Raw genomic sequence first — 26,481 nt, 5'->3', positions numbered from 1 at the left:
AGGGACTTCTAATCCAAATATGATTTGGGATAGCAACTCCTAATGGGATTAGGAGTTGATCCCTTTAAGTCTATAAAAGGAAGAGGGGGCGGCAGCCTTTAGACACAACATACAACAGACAACCAGTAGTCTTGTTTTCAGAGCTGAGATCACAGAAGAGAGAATTCTGCACCCTGCAAATTCTCTTTAGCCGCCTCCTTCCTACAGCCGCTGCCTACAGCAGTTCGATCTCCATTCCTTAGGAGAAATCAAGATTGGATATTGATTCTAATCTTTTGGAGAAAAGATTGGTAGGAGTTGTATTCATAAGCCGTCCAGGTGATTCTTGGGAAGAATCAGGTTCTTAGGAAGGGCACTGTTGATTTTGCTCCACCTTGCACTGTGCCATTTTCAGTGGGAGCAGATTTTGGTATCTACCTTGGGTGTGAACACCTCCATTGAGAGATATTATTTCTCTGTATCAGGTATTATCTCTCTCTCCTCCTTTTGGTTCAGATCTAGTTCAGTTTATGGTTCAAGAATGATCCTTGAAAATATGATTTTCTAAATAGGGAATTCGATTCCCAGTTGAAGGGAAAGAAAAAAATTTTGAAATTCGCCCCCTTTATTCCGCAATCTTGGGCGTCCATATGATGGATTTCCTGTCCCTTCAATTAAAACATTTTGCAAACATTTTTCATAAAATATAATATACATACCATATAAATATATTTTGTAATACCAAACTTCAAAAGCAATTGAAATCTATTGCCAATAGTTTAGGTTTCCATCAGAGAGAGTGTAAACCCTATCATTCACTTTGTCTAACAAATGGGCCAATCCTATCACTATGATCATCCACTTAAGTGAATTCTTAGACTACCTCAAAATACCTAGTTTTTTTACCCACAATGGATCTCACTGATTGACATATTCAAAAGCAACTGAAATCCATTGCCAATAGTTTAGGTTTCCATCAGAGAGAGTGTAAACCCTATCATTCACTTTGTCTAACAAAGGGGCCAATCCTATCACTATGATCATCCACTTAAGTGAATTCTTAGACTACCTCAAAATACCCAGTTTTTTTACCCACAATGGATCTCACTGATTGACATATCAAAGATAACCCAATCCGACACCTAATGCAGTACCATAATCAAGTCTAGGGGTAATGTATAACTTTCTAGTTTTGCCCATCAATCTCCAAGGTCCAGGGCATAACTGAAAAATGGTCTAAGTTCAGTGTTTCAAGCAAAGACACACTACATGTGCTTTGTGTCTAACCCTAGCAGTTGAGACAAGCTGCCCCAACTTCTTTGGCAACACATTAGTGCCAGTCTTGATAGGATAAACTCACCAAGTCTATCCAATGGCCAGGAGCATTCTAAACTAACACGAGTCTCATAAGTGTCTAGTTTAATGGGTAATTACATAGAAACCTACAAATATGAACATAAAACAATAATGTTCTTTTATTCATTTACAATAAATGTATATATACATCAATCTGGTTGGAGCTAAGGGCATACAATATTTAATAACAATGAGATGAGATCGAAAGACTCCTAATTGAATTGTGGATTTTAGGGAGAAATCACAGTTACACAGCAATAGGACTCTAGTATTTTGTTTCCAAAAGAGACTAAAGTAAATATGGAAAGAATTTTTATGGAACTAAGACTCCGAAGAAAATTTTATATCACTTTTCATATAATTTCTTGAGTGAATTATGAATCAGTGATATGTCTAGGTGATATTATGCTAGCATCTTCCTTAAAAGTGTTTCGAAGAAAGAAACTAAACAGGTGGTTTCCCAATTGCAATAGAATTCCTGGTGAAATCCCATTTAATGGTATGGTAATTGGTTTAGACAATTACTCTATATGTATCCCAACTAAATTTTAACATGGTAGTGCATGTATATAATTGTCATTTAACTTTACATGAAGGGGCCAATATGATAATTTTTAAGACTTAAGGACTTTATTGAATATGTATTGTTGGACCTCTTTGCTATTTTAGAAAATCTTTCTAACCAAGGATTAAAGAGAGTGGATTAAAGGTTCTAGTCCAAAAGTAGAGAGATAAAATATCTGTTAAAAAAAACTATTCCCTAAGGATTGAAAACCCTAATAAGTCTCACATCCCACTAGGATTCTATTTCTATACATGTAACATAGTTATAGTGTAGAAAGTATAGACGTTTATCCAGCTCTAAAATGGACATCGATTTATACTAGTTGACTAGTCGGTGCCCAACATGCTTGAATAGATTTGGACTGGTTGACCATATATACTTAAAGATTTTTCTCATTTGATCTTCAACATAGAATGAATGCATCAACACCTCATAAGTAAAGAAAATAAAAAAATAATTAGATAGACCTTAGAGATCTTGGGATTACATGAAATTAATTGTTTCTCTTTATTGTGTTTTCAATTCATTGTTGACCCATTTCTCTTGCAAAATTGCTAATGTCATCAATACTACCAATGCTTTATATTCCTCAACAAAAAAACCAAAGCTGTAGTTTAATATCTCCTAATTATAATATAAAGTGAGTAAGCCGATTTATATGATTAATATTGGATAGCTTTCTTTTTTGATGGATATGTTGGATAGCTTTCTATGTGCTTATGTAATCTAGTAAGTATGCATGTGTTTTTCACGTGAAAATTTTTTATAGTGATGATAATTGTAATTATCATAAGAGTTATTCTCATTTATCACACCTAATTTTGTTTAATATGATGAATATATGATATTCAACATGTGCCCAAATGCTTTCTACCATTTTCTAGGTATTTTTAATACTTTTCTATTTTTTCATCTTCTTAAATTTCTACTATTTAATTTTGACATCAAGGGTTGACACATTTGACTTGAAAGGTTGAATTGTTGACTCACCACCAAACAAGAAAACAACTTCATTTTTGGGTTGGTTTTAAATTTATGTTTTATTTCTATCATCAATAAAAACAATTATTCTTTGTCACACATATTTTTCTTTCATATGGCTAATTAATATAAAATATTAGAGATATGTCCAAATTATTTATACATAATTTTTTATGTTTTTATGTTTTTTAATTTTTATTACTTAATTGTGATATCACAGGTTGACACACTTGACTTGATTTTTTTAATATTTGACCTGAAAGGTTGAATTGTAGATCTACCACCTAATAGGAAAAAAATTTCACTTTTGGGTTAGTTCTAAATTTTGTATTTTAGTTCCACCATCGATAAAAATTTAAAAAGAATTCTTGTTTATCATCATTAGTATTTCATATAATTAATATAAAATATTAGAGATGTGTCCAAATATTCATATTTTTCATATTTTTTTTATTTTTATGTTTTTTAATTTTTTATCATTTATGATATCAAGGGTTGACACATATAATCCAAATATTTGAATTGTTAACTCGCCACTAGGAAAATAATTTCATTTTGGGTTGGTTTTAAATTTTATATTTTACTTCAAAAATCAATGAAAACATCTATTATTTATCATACTTATTTTTATTTGATATGATTAATATAAAAAATTAGATACAATCCTGAATTTTTTTACAAATTTCTATATTATTACATAATTCTTTTGTGTTTTTTATATTTTTTTAATTTTTTTAATTATGATATCACATTGACTCAAAAGGTTGAATTGTTGATCCGCCATCTTGTATTGCTTTAAAATTTTAGTTCATTCCACAATAAATATTAATAATTATTATTTATCACACTTACTTTTCTTTCATATGATTAATATAAGCAGTAGATATGTACCAATTTTTTAAAAAATATTTTATTTTTTTGTATTTATTTTCATTTTAAAAGTTTTTATTTCATTATGACATCATTGATTGACTCATTTGACCCGAATGGTTGGATTGCTTACTTGCCACAAGGATGGAAGAACAATTCCCTTTTTGGGTCATTTTTAAAAAGCACGTATTTTTTATCATTAAAAGTATCGGATATAGATCTATTTGATAGATTTTATCTAGAAAAAATAGTTTAAATATAGGATTCAATGAGACAATCGGAGTTAAAACTCTAAATATAAGATTTAATGAGAGAAAATTGAATGAGGACAAATGTAGTAGTTCAAATTACATTTTTTGCCCTCACAATTGAAGAGGGACCAAATTAAAAAATGGGGGTATTATTGTCCTAGAATTCAATGAATGATGATGGGAATTAATACAAATTGCAATTACAATTCTATCCTTACAATTAGAGAGGGACCAAATTCAAAAATTGGGGTATTTTAATCAAACAAATTTAAGCTTAAATGATAACTAAGACTCAATTCAATAACTTGTTCAATCGATCAGAGCCTATTTTCCCGATTATTAAGCTATCTTCTCTTGCCTTGTTCACAAATTCACCTGCTCAAGGGCAGGTTTTGGGCTTGGATCATGAACAATTTACACTGCTTTGGGCTAACTAGGACTTAAGGCTGGGTCCATTAGATATTAACAGCACATTGATCGTTACGGGTGCAGCTTGCCTTGCAACCTGGACCTTATAATATATTTTTGGGCTCGGGCTTGGGCGAGGGTGGGCTTATCATCTTATTTTTTCAGTATAAATTAATAAAATAGCATTTAAAATTAAATTTTTATATGAGTCTGTATTTTAAAATTATAGAAAATATATATATAATCTTGTCAAGCTTAAATTACTTAATATATGAATTTATATATACATATATTGTAAATATTATATGTAATATATATTATATAATTTATATTAAACTTCAAGGCTGGGCCATGCTGGATAATAATGCCCTCTCTTTTTCCTTCGGCCTTATCCTCTTTAATGGGGGAAAAGCATTGGCTGCTAACTAGTGTTTCCTTTGTAGTGTGGGAACAAAATTTTTCTTTCCAGCTTCTCTTTTGGCTAGAGATTCCTTATGTTGGTCCCACTTCACATGTTAATAGCATATTATTTAGGAATCTATCCCAAAAGTTTGGTTCTGAAAGTTTGAATTGGGACTATTTTAAAAGGATTCTTTGATCAGACTGGCCCATGCAGGTAAGGGTGTCAATTGACCTGTTTTGGGTTGGATCCCATCCAAATCAAAATTCATTTGGACGGATTGAATGTACCAATAAGATATATTGAATTTGGACGGACTGAACGGACCAATATGACATATTGGATTGAATCTGGTTCATCCATAATGAACTTATATTAGATTCTATTTTTTGGTAAAAGAGACGAAAACCAAATTCCTCTTCTCGGAGTTCTCAATGATGTCATGACACAAAAAGAGAGAATCTTAGCCAGCTGGATATATCCTCTTTTGTGTCGCCTAGTTAAAATTTAAACAGTCACTTTCTATATAAATTCGATCACCTTCAAAACAAGAGCTCAAATCAATTCCTCTTAATAGAATCAGAGCATTCACCTAAATGGCATGTTGGTCTTCATAGCTTCCAAAATGGACAAGTATCTGACCCCTATGATCATGAACAATTAGTGACTTTCTAGGATATGCTAATTTGTCTAGGTGGAACACTAAAGGTTACATAGCTTATCCATGTTGCTATCAGGATACTTGGCATCTATACTTATAAAAAAGTTGAAAGCTTTATTACATGGGTCATTATTAATTCTTGGAGAATGGTCATAAATTTAGAAGCGATAAAAGATCTTTGTGATGGCAAATAAGAATACAAGAGATGCACCAACTATACTCTCTGGATCAGATGTATTGGTTGGTGAATGACATGAATGTCACATTTGGAAAACATGTTCATGATAACAATCTTGTGGAAGAAAAAGAAAATCTTCTTTAAGTTGTCATATTAGAAAGATATTTTATTATGTTATAATCTTGATGTCATACATATTGAAAGGAATATACATGATAACGTAGTTGAGACATTATTGAACATTGAAAAAAAAAAGTAAGGATAACCTCAAGTTTCATCAAGACTTGCAAGACCAACACTTCACCTAATGCAAATTGGGTAAAACAAAAGGGTTAAGTACACTGCAACTCAATGCAGAATTCTGAATTACAACCTCCCATAGTTTACTAGTAGCCCCCTCCCCCTTCCCCTAAACCTCATCCTACCCATGGATTTAGCATCAATCCACGGTTAGGATTCATCCCCCTGTACAGTGGGGCTAAAAAACTCTGACATGGATTAATCAGTCATTCTCCTTAAAACAAAACATATTTGCCTCCAACGTGTTTTATAATGGATGATAAGAAGTGAAAAGAAATCGATTTCCAAGTCTTAAAACAAGTAAAAGTTTATGATGGTTATACATCAAACATTTCATGATGTATACACTTAGAGTGAAAATATCATGATGAATGAAGAGTCATGATTGCCATATTTTGATGCAACAATTACTTCTGTTAGCTATTTGAAGAATATTACCTAAGAATGTAGTTTCAATTTTGATTGAATTAAGCTTATTTAAAAAAAAAACATCACGTTCCACAGTTGTTCAAATACATCAGTTGGATATATTAGAATCTCAAATTTCATTGATCCTTTGTAAATGAGAGAGAACTTTCCCAACACCATTTTTTTTTTGACACTGGTGCATTTAATGATCCATTTAACGGGTGACGCTATGATATATGGACTTGTACAACATCGTTGGATGTATCCCATTGAGAAGCATGTATTATTATTTTGAAATTTTAATTTGATTATATACTCAACTTAGTAATTATAGCCTAATGCATATTTTATCCAAATTCATGTGACTATAGGTATCCATCCACATTAAAGTCATACTAACAAGATAGAAATTGCAGAATTTCCCAAAACCGACTATGTAATTTTTGTGTAGCTGGTATCATGAGGACCTATGACTTCACATTGTCCATAGAAAATCTATGATCTTTCATATTGGAAAGAGTTCCATTTCTTTGTCCCATCCTCTCTATCAAATTACCACTCTTATACTGTATGCCTTTTTTCGAAGCGGTTCATCTTCGTCTCATCTTTTTTCTCTTTCACCATTGTTCCAACACAACTCACCATTTTTGCCCCCCAAGCTCGAAATCTTTTTTCCATTGATGTATCCAAAATTCTTACATAGACATCCAATTCTACGAAGGGCAGATTTCTAGGAATAACATTGTGTTCCCATCTCTGTAACATCACTGGATAACACTGGCCCAACCACGTTTCTGATATTTCCTTAAAAACTATCCCAAGTATTTCATATTTGATCCATTTCTTTTCGTATATATGTTTGGCTAGAAGTTTTTCACCTTCTGGAGAACTCCAAAGGCATTCATCTGTTCATCAATAATTACTTTCCCATATAACACTTTTATAAATTTCTTCAATTTTCCTGTATCTCTATGATCGACGTCTTCAAATTGATTTTCTTGCAGATTCTACAGAGATAGCCAGCCCTAAAAAGCCAACTAGAAAAAGAACGTCACTCAATGGGAAGAAACGAGGTTGTAAAAGGAGAAAGCTTGAATGATCCTTAGAGCACCATGTGTTTTCACTTTTCACACTGAACTCCTTAGATTAACACTTTGCAAACTAAATATAGAATACTTTGGTTAAGAATGAGAAAACCAAATTAATTGAGTTACTCTTGGAGTTCTAGTCTTATATTAATTTTTCGTATTAAATCAATTAAAAGATAATTAATATACATTCCAATTAATGGCAATTGAATTCCTAAAATCTTCTGCAATTAATAATGATAAATGAGTTCCTAATGCCTTCAGTTAGTTTTACGTTTTAAAATGAGAGAGGAGTGGGGAGGGAAAGTTATTTCTTCACCTTTTGGAATATACGTGCATGGCAATTGCTCTTACACTAGTACTACATAAAAATGAACTCACATAGCACCATAGACCACTCGTGTGGCCCTTTAGAAAATTAGCTTTGACACTGGCTTGACATTCTTCTGTCCTTTTCCCTAGGTATAGGTGTAAAAGTAGCGTCAATCACACTTTGGAAGAACAAGTGCAACTCTACAAGTGTTATAAGGCTTTCTATATCTATATTGATTTGAAGATGATTATACGAGTTCAACTCTACAAGAAGCAATCATGATGATGATTACGATTGGAAACTTTTATTATATTAAAAGGCAATTAGGATCTGCATCTGCTAGCCAATTGGCAAATGAAGGTCTACCACAGTTTGCCCTAATAGGGGCCTTTATATACAAAAAATAAGGAGGCTAAACACTAGACCCGATTGCTAAAGATGGGTTATCTCTGCCTAGTTTTCAATATCATAGTAATCAAGAATTTGATGTCTCTGGTCCTACATCTTCAGAAGCTGAATGCCCACCGACCCCTTGCTCACCCTCCCAATCACCACTCTGCGCTGGAGTCTCAGATTTCTTTCGCGACCCTGCTCCAAGCCTTCTCTGGTGTTCTGAGAATCCCCACCCCCCCACAAAAAAAAAAAAAAAAGATAATCCAATCAAGAACAGCAATTAAAGAATCCCAAATGTAGGAACTATGAAGGACATACTTTCAGTCTAGGACTTGAAAATAGAAGATTACTTTTGTTTGTAATTGCACTGCGGGTCATTGTCAAGAACTCCTCCCACTTGAATCGCCTTAGCTCTTGCTTCTCCTCCTCAGAAAGCTCGAAGTTTGGCTCTCTCCCACACATAAAAGCTGCCCTGCGAAGTTATAAAGAGAAAATATGTCTAAAGATATTCAAATGACTCTAAACAAACAAATGTTCCATTACATAAACTGAAAATGAAAAATGATTTGAGGTATCAGGGCCCCAAACAGTTGTATGCTTAGTGGGCCAAAACAGCCCGTAGTGGGCTGGCTTCATGTCTTGCTGTGCCATGTCAGCGGGCCTCAAAACCTAAGCCCAGCATGGCCCAGTTGCTACAGCAACTGGATCATGCTCAGCACGGCCCATATCATGCCAGGATGTGCCACACATTGGACCTACAGGCCAGCATGGTCCACTTTACAGATCTTACCAGGGGGAGTTGTTTTATACATCATATTTGTAAAATTGTGTTCAGAATTATGATGCCGTCTTTACAGAAGTGCACTCTTTCCTTCACATCACAACTGTGCCCAAAATAAGTGATGCTGATAAGGACCTGACCTGACCAAGGAGATGTTTTATACATCTCATGCACAAGCAGCATCTCTAATAAGCTCATTAAAAAACCCAGAGCCACTGCATCAATCTAAGATCCTAGGTCAAATTTAATTTACCATCAAATTGTAATATGAATTCCCCATCTATCAAGTGTGATAAGATGCAGTTTCTAACCTACTTTTATCCTGTTGTTTATTAACATTACAAACACTTTATTTCTGCTGGTGTTATCTTACAGCTTTTATTTTAGTATTAGAGTGATGTATAGCATCAGAGTATTTTGGTCATTGTACTATATTTTAAGAACAGAGTACAAATGCCATTGATTAGAGCAGCAGTATCACTTCTCTGCTCCCCTTTTACTTGTTCTTCTCATGTCTTCTGTCTCTACTGATTCTCTTCCCAGCTCTGCACATTTTGTCTTTGTTTTTCTTTGTTGTTTACTGAACTAAATAGAGATATGCTGCTATCTGCTCAACAACCTGGGGTATAAGAGCAGGTTTCAGCCTTTGTCAGTTTGTCAAGACCTCAAGTGGGTTTGATCCAGCCAGTTTAAATGAGATAGGTAAGGGGATTGAGCAATCAGTGTTTAAAAGCCTGATTCTGGGAAGTTTCTTGGAATTCTAGGCCCTGTTTGGCAACGTTCCACGAGAGTGCTTCTTCTATTTCTGGCATTCCCTCAGAACAGAAACACGTTTGGCAAAAATAAAACGAAAGAAACGAGCCATTCCCGCATGAGAACAGAACCCAAAGAACAAATCGACACTCTCAAAGAACAGTTCTCTGGGAATGCACGGTTCCCACAACATCCCTTATTAGTTACAAATACATGTGCCACATTCCCATCCAAGAGTAGGGGCATTTTTGTCACTCCACCCAAAATAATAAACTCTAGGCCATGATGTTCATTCATCGTTCCTTCAACCTCATCTCTACCGCTGCACAACCCAGGGAGGTGAACTTAGTCAAGGACAGTGAATGGCTAGAAGCACATCTCCGACGACTTTTTTCCAACCAAAATCATTTAGACAGGTATGGTTGCTTTCCTTCTTGCCATTTCTTTGTTGTAGACCCGTGGATGCCCTGTTTTTTGGTCATCTGAACTGTAGTTCTCCCAACCCTTGTTCTAATATGTTTTAGTGGTCCGAACCAGTCCTGTTCAGAGAGAGAGAGAGAGAGAGAGAAGAAGAAGAAGAAAAAGGAGAGGAAGTTGTCGAACTAGTGAGATTAAACCCTACTAGTCGACCATAATCTGTATAATAATGTAATTAGAGTACAATGTCAAAGCTGCCCCTACTCAAGTATGGGACAAGTGAACTACAAAAGTCAAAACAGAATTGTCACATCATCATATGACTTAAACCATAATGAAAAGACTAATCTACCCTTAACCAACACTAACACTCCCCCTCAAGATGGAAAATATCTGTCATATAATCTACCCTTACATATATTCGCTCTCCCTAAACTCAAACCTTTTATAAACAAATCCGCCCATTGATCACCTGAACCCACATGTTCTTTGCTTCTCTCTCCAATAAGGACTTTCTCCCTCACAAAATGGCAATCAACCTCTACGTGTTTTGTTCTCTCATGGAAAATTGGATTAGATGAGATGTGGATTGCAGCTTGGTTTTCACAATACAATCTCATAGGTCTACCCATTGAGAATCCAATCTCTTGTAGAAGATTTTTCAGCCATACTAACTCAACAATCTACTTCTTACTCTTCCATGTCACCAGATTTCCTCCAAGAAATGTGCAATAACCTGTAGTGGATCTCCTATCAAACACTGAGCCTGTCCAATCTGCATCTATATACCCAACTATCTCAAGTCTTCCTCCTAGTTTGTACGATAACCCATGGCCTGGAGCTCCCTTCAGGTACCTTACAATTCTAAGGACTGCATCCCAGTGAGGTACCCGGGGATTCTGCATAAATTGGCTCACCACACTAACAACAAAGGAGATGTTTGGTCTTGTGATGGTCAAGTAGTTCAACTTCCCCATTAACCGTCTCTAGGGTCATCAAATATTTCACTTGCATCACTGCACAACTTAGCATTCGGTTTCATGGGTGTTTCAGCTGGTTTTGCACCTAACAATCCCGTTTCATCCAACAGATCAAAGACATATTTTCTTTGGCACAAGCTTTCACCTTGTTTTGACTTGGAAACTTCTAGACCCAAGAAATACTTCAACTTCCCAAGATCTTTTGTTTGAAAATGGTCTTGCAGAAAGGCCTTTAGTCTGTCAATCCCTAGTCTATCACTACTAGTTATGACTATATCATCCACATAAACTATTAATAAAATCTTTCCAACTTCATAATCATAGTTGAACATTGAGTGATCGACCTGACATTGTTTCATTCCAAAATTTTTCACCACTTCAGTAAACTTCCCAAACCAAGCACGAGGATATTGTTTCAGCCCATAAATTGTCATTTTTCAACCTACACACCATACCATCCTCCCCCTGAGCAACAAACACTGGTGGTTGCTCCATATATACCTCCTCCACAAGGTCACCATGGAGGTTTATTGTCAAGCTGAAACAAAGGCCAATCATACATAACTATCAAGGAAATTAAGATACAAACTATACCAATCTTTGCCACAGGAGAGAAGGTCTCCATATAGTCCACCCCACACAGTTGAGAATAACCTTTAGCAACTAGTCGGGCCTTTAGCTACTCCACACTACCATCTAGTAACTATTTAAAAGTATACACCCATTTACAACCTACAACATGCTTACCAGGAGGAAGAGTAGTGAGCTCCCACATGTGAGTATGTTGAAGAACAGAGAGCTCCCCCTCCATTGCTTGATGCCACCTGGGTGAAGTAAGGGCCTCCTGGACATCCTTAGGTATAGATATAGAGGACAACAGAAAAACAAACTGGCAATGTAAAGTGAAAAGGTGAGAGACATAAACATAATTGGAAATGGAATGTAGGGTACAATTACGTTTACCTTTCTGTAAAGCAATGGGAAGATCAAGTTCAGAAGGTTCTAGGACAGGAGCAACAATAGGATCCGTAGACGAGGTAGAAGCCAAAGGAGGTGTCAGTGTTTGTCGATGAGTATACATGTGCCGGATTGGTGGTCGTTCAATAGGAATCTACACTGAAGGAGGTGACGGTTCAATCATAACAAGAACCGGAACAGGGTCACCAACTAGAAGAGGAAAATGAACCAATGGTGGAGAGGACGGTACTTCAGGCCCCGAAAAGAATGGTACGGACTCAAAAAAGGTGACATCATGACAGAGAAAATACTTGCGAGTGATAGGATTGTAACACTTATACCCTTTCTGGGTCCAAGAATAGCCAAGAAAGATACACTTAATAAAGCATGCATCCAACTTGTCCAAACCAAGACTCAGATTGTGAACAAAGCACACACACCTAAAAACCCGAGGAGTTTAATGGAAAGGGAGACCGACCGTAAAGGATGAAGGAGGGCATCCGATTAATAAGGAAATAATCAGTAAGCACAATGTCACTCCAAAAACGTTTAGGAACGTTCATATGATGAAGAATAAACCGAGTAGTCTCAAGGAGATGACAGTTCTTTCGTTCAGCCACCCCATTTTGTTGAGGAATAGATTCTGCACACAAAGTTTGATGATTGATGCCATGTTGTTTCAAATATTGTTGAAAGGAAGTAAGAAAGTATTCACAACCATTATCTAAACGAATAACTTTTATTGGAACACCAAATTGTGTACATATTTCGGCATGGAATTTTTGAAAAATAGAAAATAATTCACTCCTTTCTTTCATCAAATAAATCCATGTCATTCTTGAACAATTATCAATAAAAATGACAAAATACTTGTAACCATTATAGGACGCAATTTTAATCAGACCCTAAACATCTTAATGGACTAAAGCAAAAGGACGAAACATACAACTATCAACCCTAGGATTGAAGAAAACCTGATGGTGTTTCCCATACTGACACGACTCACATTGTCAAGAAGACAAATGACTCAAAGAAGGAACCAGTAGCTTAAGTGCCTTGAGAGATGGATGTCCCAGCCAACAATGCCATTGGAGAGGAGTTAAGGAAGTTTGAAGTGGAACTGACGATCCACCACCATCAAGATAATACAATCCATAGGCCTTATGCCCTCTACCAATCTTCTTCCCCGTCTTGAGATCCTGAAAAACAAAAGAGGATGGGAAAAATGTAATAGAGCAATTAAGGGCCTTAGTTAATTTACTAACTGACATGCGATTGAATGGAAATTTAGGCACATATAGAACAGATGATAAAGAAAGAGATGCAGTGTCAACATTACCAACACCACAAATGGGGGAAGAAGAGCTATTGACCAGGGTAACAGTCTGTGATGTGGAAGTTTTAGATAGGGAAGAAAAAACCCTAGAGTCCCAGTCATGTGATCAGAGGCTCCAGAATTAATAATCCAGTGAGAAGGTTTGGATGTCAAACAGGTCATACCTGAGTGTGCAACAGTGACAGTGGTATGTTGTGAAGTAGTTTGAAGGAACCTCTCATACTCATCTCGTGGTACACTCGTCATCTCCTTCCTAGAAGCAGATGTAGATGTGGAAGGTGTTTGATCGATCTGTTGGTTATCACTCACATCACCCCCACTAGCAACTACATGATTAGCCCATGTAGAAGGTGGGCCATGTAGAGCATAACAGAAATTAACTGAATCTCCTTCCTTACTACAATGTGTACAATTCCTAGTAGCATTGCCTCTTCCTTTACCACGACCTCCCCATGAGTAACAACCACCACCACTTCCACCACCACGACCTCCTCAAAATGTATGTCCCCCTCTATTACCACATCTACCTCCTCTTGCTACAACAAATACTAATCTGTCAAACGTTGTGGTACTCTCTATGGGTCCCAATGAAATCATGCAAAGCCGAGCAAATACTTTCTCAAGTGTAGGAAGAGAAAAACCTCCCAATATTTGTAGTCTAACTAGTTCATACTCTAATTTCAGCCCCACTAAGAACCTAGTTACATCTAGTTGCTCCCTTTGTTGTTGCTGAATTTTAACATCTGGAGTTAGGGGATGATAGACATTGAGTTCATTTCTGAGGTTTCTCATACTGGCATAATACACTTCTAGGATTTGATTCCCTTGCTACAGATTGAAATACTCTTGATAAAGCTGATATACTCTCGTAGTATTATCCTGTCCAGAATAAAATTTATTGGCATGTTCCCGTATGTCCTTAGCTGTATCCAAGAACATAAAGTTGACACTTCTTATCTTGAGTTCCATACTGTTCCACAACCATGTCATGATTTGGGCATCTTCCCTAGTCATCAAACCCTGGAGATTCAGCTGATGGTTTATCTTCCTTCACATGTTTCACCTTCCTCTTTTCCTTGAGAAAAACTTCCACTGACTTGGCCCATGGCACATAATTTTCACCATTAAGTATAATTGATGTCATCTGCACACTTAGATAGTCTGAGGGGATCATCACACCAGATTTCTGATCACTACCACCAACTCTAGTTGCTGCCATTGTGTCCCCCCATACTATTTCTACTTCTGAATTATCAGCCACCAAACAAATACTGGTGTCAAGTCAACACTATAGCAGTCTCCGCACCACTTATAACAATCTCTCAACCAGTCACAATCAAAAACTTGATGTAATCCACCATTCAGATCAAAAAAGCTTGATGTAAACTACCATTCAGACACATTCGGCCACTCTTTCAGCCAAAAAAAATATTTTTCTTTTCACACCATTACTGATAACTAATTACCATGACTGTTACTTAAACAACCACCAAGAACCCCTCTTGAAACTGCTAAATAGAGGGTCTGGAACACTACAAACACCACCACACGACTACTACTGTATTAGAACTGTTATCCTAGGGCTGTCACACCTTCCTAACACCTGTAATGAGGATTGCGGCAGCCTGGAATTAAAAAAAAAAAAAATCTATTGCTTCAGCCACCTAGCTGTGTACCTTAGATCCCGCAGCCCAAAGAAGGAGAAAAGAAGAAGAAAAAGAGATCGCAGGTCAGAATACTTGAAGCCGCAGCCTTCTCCTTTGTTTAGCGCTCTGATACCATGTTTTAGTGGTTCGAACCAGTCCTGTTCTGAGAGAAAGAAGAAGAAGAAGAAGAAGAAGAAGAAGAAGAAGAAGAGGAAGAGCAAGTTGTCGAACTAGTGAGATTAAACCCTACTAGTCGACCATAATCTGTATTATAATGTAATTAGAGTACAATGTCAAAACTGCCCCTACTTAAGTATGGGACAAGTGAACTACAAAAGTCAAAACAGAATTGCCACATCATTATACAATGTCTCTCAACCTGTTTTGGTTGGAGCTAGGTCTTAAATCCTAAAGCATAATTATTCTCCCAAATCAGAGAATCTAACACATTACAAGAAAGGTGAGATAATGGATATACAGCCTCCACACGCTCTTCTCTCAAACAGAATACAACAATGGCTTCCACCCCAGTTGTTTCCAACCCTTCTGCAAGTTCAACCCCCCAAACCCTGCAAACTATCCTCTGCCAAACTATCCTCCACCAACTTCCTCTCTAAACCACCATGTACAAGTAGCAAAAGCAAACACACTACTAACGAGACAAGACAAGAGCAATTTCTAATACAGAGTGATTAAGGAAGTTCAGGTGGTGCCGCGTTTTATTGGTGAATGGGAAGATATTACTATACCATTGAAGGCTAAAAAGGATGATTGGAAAAGAAAAACAAGAAAAAGCAAGAGTAAAGATGAATTTATTCTAAGAGATGCAAGAGTAACTCCAGTAGCTGAAAAAAAAAAGGGAAAGTAGATAGAGAAGGGTTCATCACTTCTTCCAATTAGATTTGTTGGTGGTCTTTCATGCATGTGACCAAACCATCTTAGCCTACTCTCTTCGTTTTTTCTGATAATTGAAATTTAATTTAATTAATCAATAGATAGAGAAAGAAGGTGGGCCTTGGCACAATGGTTGGGTTGCTCCATTGTGAAAAGGGTTCAAATCTTGGAAGCAGCCTCTCTACATGTGCAGGGGTAAGGTTGTGTACATCTGTCCCCCCCCCCCAAACCCCGCACTAGCAGGAACCAAGATCCTCATGCAATGGACTTCCCTTAATCAAAAGATAGAGAAAATACAGGCATCCCATGGAGAGGCATAAGATGCAACCTCTCCTTTAAAAAGATTACAGAATCGCAAAGCTAATCAAAGTAAAGATTACAAAGTAGCCCAATATAAGGAATCCCAAGAAACCCCTTGTTTAGTGAATGAATCAACCAAGGTATTTGTTGTCCTAACCACCCATTGAATTCTAACTGTCATTCTTCTAGTCAGCCTTTGACCTTTTTGAGAAGATCCCTATAGCACCAAATAACAAAATCAAGGTCCAACAGCCAACCCACAACCACCTTAGAATCACCTTCGATTAGTAAATTCTCCACCCCAATCTGGTTTGCAAGCAGGATCCCTTTCCCTTGTAGAGTCTCCTATTCCCACTAGTCCAAAACAAGGATAAGATGCTACTGTCCTTACCTCTCAAAACCCCTCCTATCCCAAAATCTTCCTGGTTACCCTGACTACTGTCAAAATTCAGCTTAACAAAGCCTCCAAAGGAGGTGTCATCCCTGGTTTAATTCTTCTCTTCTTAGAAGAAGTATTAGCCATTGCTGCCCAATTCCTCCAAAGATTATCGAATGAAAAGTTATCAATGAACTTTAAGGTGTTCAACACTTCAGCCAATGAATTGTCCTGTCAAAATGCTTTCCTTGACTTCAGAAAAAACTTCTTTCCTTCTCTTGAAAAATTCTGGTATTCCTTAACAGCTGCTCTAATACATCTCCACATAAATCTCCCTCTTTTTGTGGGCCACCCAAAAGTAGATGCCTTAAATAACAGATGCACTTCAGATGGCAGGTTCCATCTGCACCCAAATAAACCAAAAATCCAAATCCAAATAGCTGCAACAAAAGAACAAGATACCAGTAAGTGGTAACAGCCCTCATTCTGAGCTTTGCAAGAGTACACCAATTTGGGGATAAGCCTACTCTCTCTCATTTTATCACTTATTGAAGCTACTCCTAGATTTCTATGGATGGCTTCATTCCTGATCCTATCTTTTCTAATTTTTCCACTCATCCATCTTAGCATTTGCATTTCTACCACACTCATTTTCTGAACATAGCTGGCCTTACAGTTGTTTTATAGAATTATTTTAGCTGGATCTAAGTGGCACTCTCCTACCACACAAAAGTCCAAATGCAGCTCTCCATTTTGCCCAACCTGCTCTAATTCTCTGGGTGACATCCTCCTCAATCTCTCCCCCATTATAAATAATTGAACCAAGGTACTGGAAATGGTCACATTGAGTTATCTCTTGGTCTCCAATCCTAAGTGTATCATGATTTGCACTCCTATTACTACTAAATTTACATGTCAGATCTTCTGCTTTAGTCCTACTTATTTTAAAAACCTCTTGTTTCTAGGGCATGTATCCATAAGCTTAATTTTGCATTTAATCCTTCATTAATTTCATCAATTAAAACAATGTCATCCGAAAAAAACATGCACCATGGAACTTCTTTGTGAATATGTTTAATCAATTCATCCATGATCAGTGCAAATGGATAAAGGCTAAGTGTTGAACCTTGGTGAAGACCCATTGTAACTGTAAAATCTGAAGTCTCTCCCACTAGTATTCTAACATTGGTCTATATACCTTTTTTCTAAGTAAAAAAGAAAAACCATTAATAGAAAAAAAAAAGTAGTACATCCATGATATAATAAAAATGGAACAAAAAGAAATACAATTTCAAATCTCCATCTCATGGATTTGTAACCCCACCACGTCCAAAATCTACCTCCTAGAACTTCTCCCAACAGATGAGATACCTTAGGCAATATCAAAGCCGAAAGGCCCAAAACTAAAGCAGGTTTGCCTGTTGCCGACCTAGTTGTCCAACATCCATTCCTTGTCTTAAGAGATTCCTCAATTCCTTACTAACATCCTTTTTCTACCATCTCGAAAACCCCCTAACAGAGCAGGAAACCAGCCTCATTTTTGTCTTCCCTTATTATTATCCCATGTAACTTTCTTCCACCAATCCTTCCGCTCTTCTTCAACCCAATTATTTTCTTTCTCTTCTCCTTCCTCCCACTCCTACCCTCCCTCCCCAACTGTTTCTTTCTTATTCTTTTCCTCTGCCTGAAAAAGCCAAATTAATCCAGCCCTCTGCAATTTTCAAACAAGCCTTCTAACAAATCAAAACCAAATAAGCTCAAAATCCTTCCACATACAAACAAAAGCCAAAGCCCATTCCTAAGACTTGTCTCCCATCTTTCCAAAACCAATCAGACAGACACCCATCCAAACCACTTACCAAATGCAAATCTAACAGCCTTCCTTCAAGTCCTTCATCAGTAGGAGTTGGCACATCTTTTTTCCAATTCATAGCTCTTCTTGTCTTCTTGACCCTTTTATTTATAGCAACTCCAAATTGGTCTCCCTTTAATCTAGTAAAAACCTTTGAAACTATCACATTTCAGTTCTTATTTCGGTGCTTAAATCTATTCACCACATTAGGTAGGATCTTATCGTTCTTCCTCCCCCCCCCTCCCCCCCCCCATTATCATTAATCCTTTCCAGCTCCATGATTGTGTTCTTCTCAAATACTTGCTCTGCTGACAAGCCCACTTCCTTCTCCACTTCATAGGAAGAACCTTGAACCTCAGAAATTGGAAAATCCTTCCCATCGAAATGGAAGATGATGCACCAACATCATCATCCATCAACTCCCCAAACTTTTCCAAAGTTTGCACTTAGCCCACGTGATCACTTGCAAAATCATGTGGATCACCTTCTCCCAACTGACCAAGATCCTAACAAAACTCAACCCCATGGTTTTTACTCCCTTCACCCAGTTCATCCATACTAATCTTATGTTGCAACTTTTCTTCCTGTGGACCCCACCTTTTATGTAAAAAGGCACCCTTTTTTACACTCCGCAAAAGTCTTAAAACCTGCCCCTCCATCTCTATTTTCACCTTCCTTAGGAACTTGAAGCTCAAGAATCTTACCTTTCTCCATTCTCTCCCCAACAGGTTCTCCATTCTTCCAAGATTCCATCATCTTCTACCTTGGAGCAACTTTTCCATAAGACCGCTTGCCTTCCAACAAAACCCAAACCTTGAAGGCTTGAACCAGAGACCATCTACAAGCAAGTCCAAAGCTCAAGGAACACCACCAAGTTTTATTCCCTCAATCCCAAGTCTCACAGCATGGAAATCTTGAAGATTAAAGGCAACAATAACACCCCCCCCAAAGTTTGCACCGATCTCTTAGGAACGATTTCGTTCCAAACGTTCAAAGGAAGCCCCACCAGTTGTAGAACAAAGCTTCCATCAGAGAAATCCTTCTGGTTGCAGGACATATGCCAAGCTTCCACCATCACCAGACCGTCCACCATTCCCACCATAACCACTGCAGATAACTCAATATTTTCTTTCTCAAGAATCAGGACTGTCTTCCTACCATCAAAAGGCTTGAGGCTAACAGAATCCGAAAGCTTAAATTTCTCCACAGATGCTTCCAAAATTCTCCCCTAATCATTTATAACTTCGCCTTCTATTAAAACAAAATTTCTCACCCAAGCATCTTGTTGAGTGGGCTGATTTATGTTGGGCCGATTTATGTTTAGTTTGTTTTCTTTTAAATTAAGAAGTTGTTGGGCCTTGGGCCCATTAGTCTTTTATTTTTAAAAGAATTGTAAGTACTTAGTTGAGTTGCCGCCCTACTAGGGGCATCTTTGTAATATCCCATATTTAAGTTAATTATAAATAGAATGAGGGGCTGGCGGCTAGGGTTATGAATCACTATCCTAGTCGACCTTCTTCACCTTTTCTTCCCCTTCCTCTGTCTATTGCTGAAACCCCCAACTTTCTCCTCTCCCTTTCACAAGAAGCTTGGCCGAAATCAGCACATAAGGATTTCTACTTGGTATCAGAGCAGGTTGAAGGTTCTTTAAGAGATTCACTCCTACAGCCCTAGATCAGCCGACTGCATGGAGATTTAAGAGGCTGATCGAAGCTCTCAGGTAAGCCCAGTTTTTGGATTTTCTTGATGGATCTGTATGCCCTGTAGCTGGTCTAGGGTTTCTCATCAGAATCAGGAAAAACTGGAGAAAGGGGAAGAGTCTTGATTTTGTTGGACTCTTCAATTTTGACCCAGGTAGTGGCGCCCTAATTTTTTAGGGTTCCTCGGGGTTTTTTTGCAAGGGGCGATTAAAGTTCCATGTGGTTTGGAGGCTTCTAGAGAGGGCGGTTGCTTTTTCTCTCTCTTCTCTCATCCCACCGATAAGGAATCTTTCGTGGGAAGAAAGTCTAGGACACCAAAGGAGTGTCGTTGGTTCCAGAAGGTATTCCGTTTGTTCTTGCTACATTTTTTGGTTGTTTTCTGTACCTCTTTTGAGACACATGGAGGGACAAAGAGTTGAATATAAGCCTGGGAATGAAATGGGACCAGTGGGAGGAAGTGCTAGAGACCCCTTCGAAGCTGGGACCATTACTACAGTTAGGTTGGATGGTACAAACTACTTGGAATGGTTCCAATCTACAAAGATGGCCATTAGGGCTCGTGGAAAATTGAGGTATATTACTGGTGAAGAGGTGAAACCCGAAACTGGCAACTCCCGGTGGGTGCAAGAAAATTATATGGTAATGGCATGGTTGCGTAATTCTATGTTGCCACATATAAGTAAAATTTTTTTATGGGCAAACACTGCTAAGGAGATATGGGATGGGGTTGCAGAAACCTATTCACAAAGGGAGAATGTTGCTAGGGCTTATCAACTGAGAAATCAAATTATTGCCACAAGGCAGGGAGATAGATCTGTTGCAGCCTATTTTTCAGCCCTTAAAACCTTGTGGCAGAAGATCGACCATCTAGAGACCTTTGCTTTGGAAACCACCAAGGATGCAACTACCTATCAAAGACATTTAGAGAAGTATAGGGTGTTTGAATTCCTTGTTGGCCTTAACCCTGAGTATGACATTGCACGACAGCATCTTCTTTCTAGGGACAATGTCACTCTCTCCCAAGCATATGCCTTTGTGTCAGGAGAGGAATGCAGGAGGGATGTAATGATGAAAAATCGCAGTTCTGATCAGTCTGCTATGGTAAGTGCTGTGAAATCTAAACAGAATGGCAATGAAAACAAAAAGGAAGACAAAAGGGACTTGGTCTGTGACTACTGTAAGAAGTCTAAGCATACAAGAGACACTTGTTGGAATCTTCACCCACATCTTGTGCCGACCAGATTGAAGAATAAGAAAGGAAATGCGCACATGGCAATTACCGGTGATACTCCGCCCCCCCTACTACAGCTGCTTCGGAGTCCGTTGCAGCTACTGCAGTAAGGGCCGAGCTTGAGAGGTTTGGGTTACTTTTGAATCAGAGGGATACAGCTAGTTCCAGTTCAGCCGTAAGCGAACAACAAGGTACAAGTAGCACAGGTGGAGCTCACTCTACCTCCTTTGCCCACACAGGTAGTTCACATGTCACTACAAACTATGTTTCTGCTTCAGGTAAGGAGAGATCTCCTAGGATTATAGACTCTGGAGCCTCAGAGCATATGACCCATTGCTCCACTATTTTCTCCTCTTATCAGCTCTGTTCTGGCAGAGATAGGGTCTCCACAGCTGATGGATCCCATGTTCCTATTGCTGGGAAGGGATCTATCAAGATTAATGATTCTATTTGCTTACCCCCTGTCCTCCATGTTCCTAGATTGAGCACTAATTTGTTATCTGTTGGTAGTTTGACTAAGAATCTGAACTGCTCAGTGATTTTTTCTCCTGGACGCTGTATTTTGCAGGATCTGGATTCAAAGAGGACGATTGGGAGTGGTCGTGAAGTGAATGGAATCTACTTCCTGGATGCTCTCCCTCTTCACCAAAGCCATCATGTTTGTAGAGATAGTGAGTCAAAATCTGTGGGTCAGATTATGCTTTGGCACAACCGTCTAGGTCATTTATCCTTTTCTTCTTTGAGTTGTTTGTTTCCAAAACTGTTTGAGTCTGTGAGTCTGTCAAGTTTGAAATGTGAGGGTTGTGAACTTGGAAAGCATTGTAGACACTCTTTTAAACCCAGTAATAAAAGATGTTCTTCTCCCTTTGATGTTATTCATTCGGATGTGTGGGGCCCTTATCATGTTCCCTCTATGGGCGGCTATCGCTATTTTCTCCTGTTTGTGGATGATTTCTCTCGATAATTCCTGGATTTACCTGATGAAATCTCGCGATGAAGTACCATCCTTGGTGAGGCAATTCCACCAGATGGTACTAACACAGTTTGGGATAAGAATAAAGATGTTCAGATCTGACAATGCTAGGGAATATTTTGAGAGACATCTTGCCTCATATCTGTTGGAGTATGGTGTTGTCCATCAGAGCAGTTGCTCCAATAGTCCACAGCAGAATGGTGTTGCAGAGAGGAAGAACAGACACATCGTTGAGACGGCAAGAAGCATGATGATCACAGCCATAGTTCCGGTTCGTTTTTGGGGTGATGCAGCTCTCACGGCAGTATATCTAATTAACAGAGTGCCCTCTCGTGTACTCGGATTCAGGACCCAATTCAGCCTTCTTTTTCCTCAGGTGAAGATGTTTCATATTCCTCTAAGGGTGTTTGGATGTGTCTACTTTGCACATGTTCTTGGCCCTTACCGTTCGAAGCTTGATCCCAAGGCAAAGAAATGTGTTTTCCTTGGATATGCAGAGAATCGGAAAGGGTACTGCTGCTATGATCCAGTCTCTAGGAACCGGTATGTTACTATGAATGTTACCTTTTTTGAATCTACGTACTTCTTCTCAAAGGATCCTTCTCAGGGGGAGTGTTTTGGGGAAGTAAGTCAGCAGTCTATCCCTCTCCCAGTTCCAGTTCCTGTGTCTACTCCTATGCTTGACCACCACCCGATGTCACCCACCTTGCCACCTCCTTTGCGTTCCATTTCACAGCATTACTCACGACAGAGACTCCATGAGGCGGTTGATTCCACTACAGCAGAACTCACACCACTTCCAATCGATCCCTTGGAGACTCTAGATTCGGCTAATACGGATTCAGGTATTCCTCTTGATCCCACTATTTCAGTTCCCATTGATCCTACTAACACTGTTACAGATAACCTTGATCCCCCTATTGCTCTTAGAAAAAGGAAGAGAAAGTGCACAACTCATTGTATCTCACAGTACTTATCCTACAGTGGACTTTCTCCTTCCTACCGTGCTTTTTCTCTCTTCTCTTGATTCAGTGTCTATACCCAAAGGTGTTAGTGAGGCTCTCTCCAAACCTGAGTGGAAGACAGCTATGCAAGAAGAGATGGAGGCTTTGATTAAGAATCAGACATGGGAGATTGTGGACCTACCAGAAGGCAAGGAGATAGTTGGATGTAGATGGGTTTACACAGTAAAGTATAAGGCAGATGGAAGTATAGAGATGTACAAGGCAAGACTTGTTGCAAAAGGGTACACACAGACCTATGGCATTGATTATCTAGAGACATTTGCGCCAGTTGCAAAGATGACCTCTATTCGGATACTCCTTTATCTTACTGCCTCATACTCTTGGCCCTTGTTTCAATTGGATGTAAAGAATGCTTTCCTAAATGGGGATCTGCAAGAAGAGGTGTATATGGATCTTCCAGCTGGTTTTTATGATAATGCTGAAAAGGGAAAGGTATGCAAGCTGAAGAAGTCACTATATGGCTTGAAACAATCTCCCAAAGCATGGTTTGACAGATTCAGAAAGGCCCTGATTGTTTTTGGCTACACTCAAACTCAATCTGATCACACCTTATTTGTGAAGCGCAGGGGATCTTTGGTGTCAATCCTAATTGTTTGTGTGGATGACATTGTTGTCACTGGGAATGATCTGAGTGAGATTGATAGTCTGAAGAGGAACCTGCATAATGAATTTGAGAATAAGGATCTTGGAGAACTAAGATACTTCTTAGGCATTGAAGTTGCAAGATCGAAACATGGAATTTTTCTTTCTCAAAGGAAGTATGTCTTGGACCTTCTCCAAGAGACAAGGAAGCTTGGAACAAAGGCAGCTAGCACTAGCACCCCCATTGATCAGAACCATAGAATCAGTGCATCAGAAGGTGAACCAGTGAAGGACCTTAGGAGATACCAAAGACTTGTGGGTCGGCTATTATAATTGTGTATGACAAGACCGGACATCTCCTATGCAGTAAGTGTATGCATGCTCCACGAGATCAGCACTAGAAGGCAGTTAACAGGATCCTTGCATATTTGAAGGGACATCCAGGCAGAGGCATATTGTTTACTGATCATGGACAATTGAAGCTAGAGACCTATACATATGCGGATTGGGCAGGATGCCTTGATGACAAAAGATCAACTTTAGGAGTGTGCACCCTAGTTGGGGGTAACCTAGTCTCATGGAAGAGTAAAAAACAAACAGTTGTGACAAGATCAAGTGCAGAAGCGGAATATAGGGCCATGGCACATGGAGTTTCAGAACTTCTCTAGATCCGTTCTCTGTTAGAAGAAATCAGTGTGCAAGCAGAAGAACCTATGATGCTATACTGCGATAACCAAGCAGCAATCAATATTGCCCATAATCCAGTCCAGCATGACCGAACTAAGCACATTGAAGTAGATAGACATTTTATCAGAGAAAGGGTAACTTCTGGAGAAGTTTGTCTTCCATACATTTCTTCTGATCTGCAGCTTGCTGATGTTCTCACAAAAGGTGTTGCGAAGAATAAGCTGGAACATGATCTACGCAAGTTGGGAATGTGTGACATCTATTCCCAACTTGAGGGTGAGTGTTGAGTGGGCCGATTTATGTTTAGTTTGTTTTCTTTTAAATTAAGAAGTTGTTGGGCCTTGGGCCCATTAGTCTTTTATTTTTAAAAGAATTGTAAGTACTTAGTTGAGTTGCCGCCCTACTAGGGGCATCTTTGTAATATCCCATATTTAAGTTAATTATAAATAGAATGAGGGGCTGGCGGCTAGGGTTATGAATCACTATCCTAGTTGACCTTCTTCTCCTTCTCTTCCCTTTCCTCTGTCTATTGCTGAAACCCCCAACTTTCTCCTCTTCCTTTCACAAGAAGCTTGGCCGAAATCAGCACATAAGGCTTTCTACTCATCTTTCTCCACTTCAAACATCATATTCTGGTTTCTTTGGTGGGATACCTTCTTATGGTAATCTTTCCTTCAAACTCTCCCTGCTCCTCTGGCCTTTTTTTGGCTCTAAACCAATGCCCCACTTCTGCCATTATTTATCTTCCACCCTCAGCATAAACTCTTGAAGCCTATCTGTGAAAGTATTCCAACCTGTTTTCTCCCTGTCCTCCAGCACAGATTATCTTCCTCCTATTATTACCAAACTGTTCCATAATAGCAACAAACCAACCTTTAATGTTCCTCATTTCAGCTTCATACTTCTTTCCAGACAAACTCACTGAACTCTTCCATCCTGTTTGTTGGTGGAATGAAACGCCCCATCCATGAAACCCTTCGGCCATCCAATTGTCCACAAACATGAGAATGGTTGCCCTATTCTCTTCCCTGATTTTCACTGATCACTTCACACTATTTTTGCAATCTTTAAACCGAATTTTTTTGGCTTCGATCTCCAACTCTCCCTTCCTTCAAACTGAGATTTTTCAGCTTCCATGAGGTTTTCTGTTTTCCATGCATAAACCATCCTTGGCAATCCTTCAAACTGAGATTTTGGCACAAGATATGAACACCACATATGGTGTGATGATATTTCATTGAAGAAGTGATTCCCTAATCTGTTCATCCAGCCTGAGATTTTGCTTACAAACATTGCCAATCGACAAATGATTTAGCTTGAAAATCCTGATAAAAAAGCTTGGATAAAAACAAATTAAATGGGAAATCTGCACTTTTACCTGTATCCATGTCCACCTCAACTCGCAAGTCACAGCAAGCTCTTATAGTAGTAAAGGAAAAGTAGCTACACAACACAAAAAAAAAAAAAAAAAAAAAAACAAAAATGAAAGAAAAAAAATCCTCTCAGCTAAATATGGCAAGCTTCTGAAAAAGCTGTTTCCCTCAGCCAATAAAGGAACAAGAAGCCCAAAAATGCTAATAGTTTAATTCCGTAAAATCTGGTCTTATAAACTGACTCATGAATATCATAAATCATAAGATTTGATAACTATGGTTCAAACCACAACAGGTAGAAATATCCTTGTTGTGGCATTTCAATCAACAATAGGTAGAAAAATCCCTCAGTTGGCTAAGAAGTTCTAGATAGTTCAGGATCTGCTGTGAAAAGCCTAAACAGGAACATATCTAATTAGGTCAACTAAATAATTAAACTTTCTTATGACACCTCCGCAATTTTTTCC

The 26,481-nt window shown here is 38.3% G+C and overlaps 1 protein-coding gene across 1 annotated transcript in view; it reads right to left on the bottom strand.

Annotated features, from left to right (window-relative positions):
• Positions 1–8,037: 8,037 nt before the first annotated feature.
• The window catches only part of LOC148874646 (Integrase-type DNA-binding superfamily protein), a 55,781-nt gene continuing 37,337 nt past the window's right edge, over positions 8,038–26,481 (bottom strand). Inside the window, exons 6-7 of the mRNA XM_088966719.1 lie at positions 8,502–8,623; positions 8,038–8,370 (exon numbers count right to left, since the gene is read on the bottom strand). Coding sequence (XP_088822845.1) covers positions 8,234–8,370; positions 8,502–8,623 — 259 coding nt within the window. The 3' untranslated portion in view covers positions 8,038–8,233. The remainder of the gene's footprint in view (positions 8,371–8,501; positions 8,624–26,481) is intronic.

This window comes from Nelumbo lutea, chromosome 1, assembly GCF_056320005.1.
Source record: "Nelumbo lutea isolate HS-2025 chromosome 1, American lotus-T2T, whole genome shotgun sequence".
In the NCBI taxonomy this organism is placed as follows: domain Eukaryota; kingdom Viridiplantae; phylum Streptophyta; class Magnoliopsida; order Proteales; family Nelumbonaceae; genus Nelumbo; species Nelumbo lutea.
This window is presented reverse-complemented; position numbering and strand designations above follow the sequence as displayed.